The sequence below is a fragment of the Echiichthys vipera genome (genome assembly GCF_963691815.1).
Source record: "Echiichthys vipera genome assembly, chromosome: 14".
In the NCBI taxonomy this organism is placed as follows: Eukaryota; Metazoa; Chordata; class Actinopteri; order Perciformes; family Trachinidae; genus Echiichthys; species Echiichthys vipera.
This window is the reverse complement of record NC_139839.1, coordinates 14,065,376-14,073,764: the sequence shown is the minus strand read 5'-3', so window position 1 is coordinate 14,073,764 and position 8,389 is coordinate 14,065,376. Positions and strand designations below refer to the sequence as shown.

Sequence of the window (8,389 nt, the reverse complement as noted above, 5' to 3'; positions counted from 1 at the left end):
GCTTTTTACCTGCGTATGTGCCAAGGTCTCCCTGCAGTAAATGGCATTGTGTTTCTATTAAATGGGCTCATGTTTCATGCATTATAAGGAGGATAGTATTTTTATAATATTTTATGACACTTTGACTATGTTATTTCTTATGCTTGAACATATTCAATGAATATTCTTTTTTTGTATTTGTATTGTTGCCCCTCTGGGGATAAATGCCCGTTTGAGAGGTTAGCAGAAGTAACTGATGATGTTCATGTCAGAGTTATAGCTCATGCTGTGTTTTTCTACTGACTTTCAATGTAACAATCATCATAGACTATTGCCATATTTTTGCATGCAGGTTTGTGCCAATTGCAAGTGTACTTTACATGTACAATGCTTTATGCCAATAATTCACTGCTATATTTAACAGAAAAAACGTGTCTTGTTCTTATATCTTCATCTGCCTTTCAGATATCCAGAATGTACAATTTACTTATGCTGCATTAAAGGTTTCCATCCAATATGCAATGCAATTTTCTTACAATCATTTGTAATTCATTGGAAATTCTCCTCATTTAGAGTGCAGGATTACTTAACTCACATTATAAAGATATTTCATCCTAATTATAAGAATAAAACTTAATATATATTCAAAAGTCTAAAGTATAACTGTAACTTGAAGGAATTGTCTCAACATGACTTTTTAATGACACCTAAACATACTATCATGGAGTCACATTTTATTTTTAATGCTTGAAACTGGATCATATGCTGCAGCAGTTATTTCTATGCTTCCTAAGTTGATGTTACTCCTGAACCTTCTCTAAATAAAATAATTGTGTTAAATTACGGTGTGATAATTAATAAACCTAATGGGAAATATGGTTTCTGGGGCACTCTTTATTAAATAAAATTTGATATAATTTCCTCCACCGTAAATTTACCGCAAGACGGTGGGCAAAGTTTATAGTTAGACTGTAATAGCTTTGATGAGCCTAGGGAGAGACTAAAGGCCTCAATGGACCAACTCATTGTTTATTTTTTAAATCTGATGGTGGCATAGCTGTTACATAGTCTACCCCCACTTATATAAGATATTAGAAACACCTCTCAATATGATGGAATACAATTCAACAGAACCACAATGTACGGCCATGATTTCTCTCACTATGGACCACTTAAGATTCACACAATAAAAACTCAAGCAATCTCTCTCTGTTGGCTCGAAGGCATGGGGGTTGGGTATGCAGAACCATATGTATAAACACAGCCTCCAACTTATTAAAGTCAAAACAATTATTTCCTATCAGTGTGTTTTGATCAGTGTGTTTTGAGAGAAAAGCACTCTACAAATGACAACCTTCATTGCCATATTTGCCATCTTCCAGATGTCTGATCCAGCAGTTGGATGTGTTACTAAATGTGGGGAAAATGTATATTAGATAAAGATTTTTATCTTTATAAATATATATTATTATATAATATATATATATATATATATATATATATATATATATATATATATATATATATATATATATATTAATTTATTTTTTTTCATAGTCGACCTGAAATGCCTTTCAACAGCAAGATGAAAATGGGAGCACTCTGTAATACTATATTCACTTTGAGCTTTCTCCTGTTAGTTACATTAAAATAATCATAGTTTTTACATGACAAATTGACATAAGTGCATTAATTGCAATATGACAGCATTTTAATCAGACAGTGACCGCGTGTATTGTTTTTAAACTTAAGCAAGGATCATAGACTGTATAAGGCAAGGATGCGACTGTTTCGCAGCACATAAAGCGTGAAAAATGAGAGAAAAGTCATGTAAGAGACTCACGAAAGCCCTCTAACAGGAATTACTGTGGGTCGTTTCTAGCTTAACGCGCGCACTGCTCGTATCTCCCCAGGGTGACGAGGCGAGGTCACAAGTTCCCAAGCACAGCCCCTGAGCGGATCACTCACTTCCCCCTCAGGGAGGGCGGTTCCTATACCTATTAGAAGAGGGAGACAAACGGATCAGGGGGGACTGAACTCATACCGAAAGTTCCTGCTGCGCCTTAGATTCGACAAGAGGAATGACCAATCACTCACCGCACTCCAACGGTATGCAGAGCCTCCGGAAGGAGCACCTGTACAAGGTGCTGGTTATCGGAGACCTCGGAGTCGGGAAGACTTCCATCATCAGGCGGTACGTCCACCAGACCTACTCCACAAACTACAGGGCCACCATCGGAGTTGACTTCGCCCTGAAGGTGTTGAACTGGGACTCTGAGACTGTCCGGCTCCAACTTTGGGACATTGCAGGTGCGACAGTGAAAATCTTGAATATGTATTTTATTTGCTGGGTATATAGTTTTCATCTCCTACTGTCACTATAGAACTCAAGTAACTAAGTTAATCTACAGGGTCCTCATTGATGGGTGTCGACATGTAGTTTAGCAAAAGCTGTTTCTCATAGTTCCTTAAAAGTTTATGATTTGGAGAGATAAGACTTATCTTGAAATGAACAGTGAGGCATGACTGTTGTGAAACATTCACAGCTCAAAGACGACTGTCACTGTGGAAAGCGCTCTCTCTCTCTCTCTCTCTTTCTCTCTCTCTCTCTCTCTGTCAATTTCAATTGGCTTTATTGGCATGACAAAAGCAATACAGCTGTGTTGCCAAAGCATACAAAAGAAACAAAAACAAAAAAAGGAAATAAGAAAGAATAGGCCTGCATCAGATAATAATAAAGAAAATAAAACAGGGTGATTATAGCAATTGTGTGAATTATAGCAAAAGTGAAGCCTGGTTTAACGTTTTCATTAAAAAAAATTATGTCCTGGTGGCCGTTTGATCAAATATGTCCATGTGGTTTCCACAATTTCATTTGTGTGAAGGGACTGCCATACTGTATTTCTCCTCTTATACACGTGGCACCTCCCAGGCTGACATGGAGAGGTAGCAGTGACAAGATGTGTGCCAGAGTTAGTGTAATGCACAACTTAAATGTGAGTTGGGAGTGAAAAGGTCACAAAAATCTGACTAACTGACCGGATAGTACTGATTATAATCTTAACTGTGCCTTCGGGATCAATGTAAAGAATATTTGGAATCATTTTAGCTGATATATAATGGACAAGAGTGAAGTATAACAGTTTGTCTCTCTTCCCTCCTACCCGCTGCCTCAAATCGATAAAAAAAATCAACAACAACAACCTCAGATTAATACATGTCAAATGGTTCAGAACATTGTTGAGAAACAAACCCAAGATGTTATAGATGGGTTTAACTCTAAGATCTTTCTACTTTTGGGTGGAAGACCTGACCTGTGGCACTAAATGTTCAACCAGATGACGAGTATTCGGCTTTGTGATGCTGGTACTTCACGCCCGTTGGTGATTTGAGCTACACGCTAAAATGCTCATAATGACAATGCTGCTCATGGAAGACTGGCACATTGTCATTCAGTCACTCATTCAAGGTATGGTGCTGCCTCATGTGATTGGGCGCATGTGAGGCAGATTTAAAAGGCCAGTCACAGGAGTGTCATTGTAGCCTAAATAAATAAAAAACATCATCAGCCACTCACATGCACACACACGCAGGCACATGCTACGAGCGGTCAAATGCAATTATATGTAACATCTGATTAATTTTTCTACCTGCTTGGAATTCATCCGAGGAAGAAGTAGGGATACAGAGTACGTAGGTGCTTCAAATTCTAGGTTGCTATAATCTACAGAGTGGCACATCTTTGCTGTACTTTGAAGTCATGTAAAGCTTTATATTGCACCATTGGTTTATTGAATGACAGTGTGTCAAGTGACGTGTGACGTGCGTGTCTGTCTGCAAAAAGCTGTCACACACGCCACTGCACATGAGGTCTACTCGTGGGTGATGAAAGTCATTGATACATTCTCTCGCATGAAAGGAGGAAGCTCTCAATCCATGTACTGTCAGGTTTTTCCATTTCCTCAAACTTTGAGGCAAATAACAGCATTGTGTACTTTTCAAAGTTTTTCTAGAAAGGTCAAATGTGGACTCTCGCACATTAATATTCATTCACCATGTAAACTTTTCTGCTGAGAGGGCACGGTATGTAAAACAAGCAGGATGCACACGCCCACACGCTCAGTCTCAGACCAACAAGAGCTGGCATTAGACAGCAGAACACACAACCTCGGGGAATGTCATGTTGACAGCTGTCTTAACTGCACCTCGAGCACCTGACTTCAATTCCCCTCCACAATACACAAACATGCTCCACACACATACATCTCACATGGTTATAGACCATTTCACAGTTGTAAACATGAACATTATAAATGTGTCCCAGTTTATATCCTGTTGTGTGTGTGTGTGTGTGTGTGTGTGTGTGTGTGTGTGTGTGTGTGTGTGTGTGTGTGTGTCTGTGAATGACATTTGCTGACAGGAGGTTAACAAAGACCCAGGCTGTTGCCTTGCTATGGAATACCATTGAAAAGTTCTATATTCTCATGTTTTATGAATACCCTATAGTCAGGGCCAAAGTTTACTCTTATTACAGGTTAGGCAAAATATAGGTTATTTAAATAGGCCTATTATCAGTGGGAACAAGCAGTCGCATTGACCATCTGATTAAGTGCAACGTGACAGTAAGACCAGAGGAATGTGCCGTTTCATGGGAATGCAGGCTCTACTAACTGAAGTCCTAATACCGGCTGTATTGGCTGTTTTTCTGCAAAAATGCAGGAAAACGATGAGAAACTGTTATCAAACTGATAGCTGTGAACAACGGTGTTGCCACACCAATGAATGAAGCTCCCTGTGTGTGTGTTTGCTCATCACAGGTCAGGAACGTTTTGGAAACATGACACGAGTGTACTACCGCGAGGCCATGGGAGCCTTCATAGTGTTCGACGTGACACGGCCCACCACCTTTGAGGCCGTCATCAAGTGGAAAGAGGACCTGGACTCCAAATTAATGCTGACTAATGGACAGAGCATTGCCACTGTGCTGCTGGCTAACAAGTGTGACCAGGGTAGGGAGCTGACCAGCATCAAAATGAACCAGTTCTGCAAGGACCATGGCTTCGTCGGTTGGTTTGAGACGTCGGCTAAGGTGAGACCAGAGTATGGTTAAGGTATTCTTTAACCATCATTTGCGATGTGTGAAGTGAGATTTATTCCTGCCCGTCCTGGAGCCTTTGTAGTTTTGTAGTTTTTTTTAAAACACTATTATTTGCTTGAACCCACCTTCATATGCAGTAAATCAAGTAAATATGAACCTGGACCCAGGATATGATTCGCTTAGCTCAGCATGACAACTAGAAACAGGGAGACACCGCTATCCTGGCTCTGTCTAAAGGTAACAAACTCTGCCTTCAAGCACCTCTTATGTTCACTTATTGATTATGTCTTGTTTGTTTAATATGTAAAACCAAAGTGTTAAAACAACAAACAGCACTTTTATGGGGGATTATGGGCAGGTGTTTTTCTTCGCACAGTGACTTATACTGTCATAAACCAAAGGTGCCTTGCATTAGGCTATGTGACTGTGGGATCCTATATGGATTACTTATTTTTATTCCTGTTACTCATGTGAGACATGATAGATACCAAAAAGGTTTCTTTCATCATCTATGGCTGAAATAAACCACCATTGCTTTGTACCTATTGTGGAAGTCCCAGACACCTGGAGGCGCACACAGCTCTGCAAATTTCACCGCCTCCCCTAGGAAATGTGTGCGGGTGACTGCCCCTTCTAGCGTATCTTGAGGTTGCATTGATTTTATTGCAACAAATAGATCAAAAGGATGCCAAAATAACTACCTCATGATGCCAATTAGTAAAAAGTCTGAATTTATCCTTTTTCAGGTCTGTCGGCAAAACAACAAGCAAACAACTTTTTAAATGCTTGTTTTCTGAATGGAGTTCTAGTCGCGCAAAAGATTTGCTTCGCGTTCGTCGTGAACGCATCATTATCCTGCAGTTTTATTAGCTAGCTTTAGAGGTTTTCAAATTGTATACCTTCAGAAAGAGCCAGGCTAGGTGGTTCCCCCTGTTTCCTGTCCTTATGCCAAGCTAAGCTAATTTCCCTCTGACTGTAGCTTCACGATAGTGTTGATCTTTTCATATAAAGAATGTAACTGAGAGTTATTTTCCCAAAATGTTGAAGTATTGCTCTAATCATCAACGTGATTATGAATGGGCCAGATTTTCTGCCTTTTCGGTGAGCGGCTGACACACTTAGCGGAGATCATCTCCCACTCAGGTCACTTCAGTCAGTGAAACATCCCCACAGAGCCAATTGGAATTTCATATCCTCATGGAAAGTGGCTCTGTGTGATACATTTACAAAGCAGGGTCGAAACAAGTTATTAAAGTGAAAAGGTAAAAGTATGTTAACAGTTTTTTTTCTGCCTGGTGTTCAAAAAAGGGGTTCTGCTTAAAGTTGTTTAATCAGTAGAAGTTTCTAGGTGTTTTGTGTATCACATACTTCCCCTTAGTTATGACATATTGTGTGCTCAGAAATTCTGGGCTCTTGACTACAATTTAAGATGTAGTTATGTTTAAACAATTTATGTGTATGTATGGTGATGGATAATCTGTGTAAAGACACACCATTGTTTCTCTGATGCGAAGCAATTTTAATTAACCTCCCTCCATATGCTAATATAAATACTCTGCTTACTTACAAATAGCTATAAATTCTATAAAAGTTCACTTCATTCACACACATCCTCTGTTGACACTAACGTGTTGGAGAAGCATAAGTGTGCTGCCATTCTTGTGGCATCAAGACTCAACATTCTGCACGGTCAAAGGTAATAAAGGTGCAGGTCGAGCCAGAAGTGACAGAGGTAGGCAAACAGACATAGATGTTCTATTTTGGTGGCAGTTAGGCAAACAAATGTTTACAGCATTCATTGGAAGGAGTTTCAAACACATTGAGGTGCACACGCTGTTGTTCACATGAGGGTGATGGTGTGCTAGTTGTCCACATTTTGAATAATGCTTTAGGTTAGCTACTGGTAATGCACAGGATGTGTAGTTATAATAATGTAACTGAAGGTGGTACATTATGTGTTTTACAGGCTTCGCCGAGACTGATAATGATACTAATTTTAGATTAGATTTATAAGTCACTGATAACTGCTGATATGGTATTTGATACAGTATGTTGAAGTTTGTAACTGGAATGAAAATAAACCTTTTCTATGTGATTATACAAAGGAACTCCGAAACAAATAACTTTACTAATGAGTATTAAACATTATTATATATTAGCACTGAGAAAATATAGAATAAATAAAAATGAAATAAATAGTTAAACAAACATGATGTTCAGTATCAGTCAATTGCTGACCATTTAAATAAAGACTAAATAAGAATAAAGTAAATATATGACACAATTTCTAAGTCAACCCAGGCATCTTTTTTCTACATTATATGTTCTCTTAAAAATGTTGGTGCATATCAGAATACATCTATGCCAATACCAATAGATACTGATGTCATATTTGATGTCATTGTCAAAGTGCAATAATATACAAAAGCCAAATGTCAGACAAGACATATAATTTTGAAAATAAAACTGTAAAAAAAAAAAAAAAAGGGGGAGAGGAAAGGAAAATGTACTCATTATAAAAGTTAATTCATTAAAACCTAACAGTTTTGCCTCTGTCTTAGGACAATCTCAACATCGGTGAAGCTGCAAACTTCCTGGTGAAGCACATCATGGCCACAGAGAATGACATCCTGAAAAGCGTGGTACCAGACACCATCTCACCTCAGTTTGACTCCGAAAGGCAGATGAGCTGCTCTGGCTGCTCCAAATAATGAAAGGACACAGAACATAATCAAGACAGTAGGACAAAGACGGACAGGCAGACCGCACAGTCTTTCAAGGACATCTGGGTACCTACAGTAAAGTTTGGCTTCTTCGGTCCAAACAAGAGTTGAAGATTTGAGTTTGGTGCATGTGTTAGGTTTGTTTGTGGTCTCAGCACCCGATGACAAGAGATCCAGAGCTTGCAAAGTAAAATCACATGGAAGTTGCACATTTATTAACAGAGTTTTGGTATAATACTCATCATACTGTTGTTGTTATGTTATCTGTTCTGCACCATTTCAAGGAAGTGTGATTGTGTCGTTGTTGTCCCTCTTTTTACCTCTGCCCAAGCTTGTTGAAAAAACAAAAGGGTGACACACAGGCTTCCTTTACGGTTATTCTGCAAGAGCCAAAGAAAGCAGTGTTGACCATTTTCAGTGGATCCCAGAATGTGTATTGATGTGAATTTTGCACATGCATAGTTTTCTTTTAAAGTTATTTACAGAATGTGTTTATGAGTGTAATGCTGGTTAATGTATTATGTTACTCTGCTTAAAATATTTTCTACAACTGACTTTTGTGTGAGACTTATTTAATCAGGCAAGGTAA

The 8,389-nt window shown here is 38.8% G+C and overlaps 1 protein-coding gene across 1 annotated transcript; it reads left to right on the top strand.

The window, feature by feature from the left end:
- Positions 1-2,060: 2,060 nt before the first annotated feature.
- rab38b (RAB38b, member of RAS oncogene family) lies at positions 2,061-7,859 on the top strand (the record flags this gene model as incomplete). The annotated part of the gene is made up of 3 exons (XM_083926589.1): positions 2,061-2,289; positions 4,797-5,068; positions 7,639-7,859. The coding sequence occupies 3 exons, from the start codon at positions 2,061-2,063 to the stop codon at positions 7,786-7,788; spliced, it is 651 nt and encodes a 216-aa protein (XP_083782715.1). The 3' UTR covers positions 7,789-7,859.
- Positions 7,860-8,389: the final 530 nt, after the last annotated feature.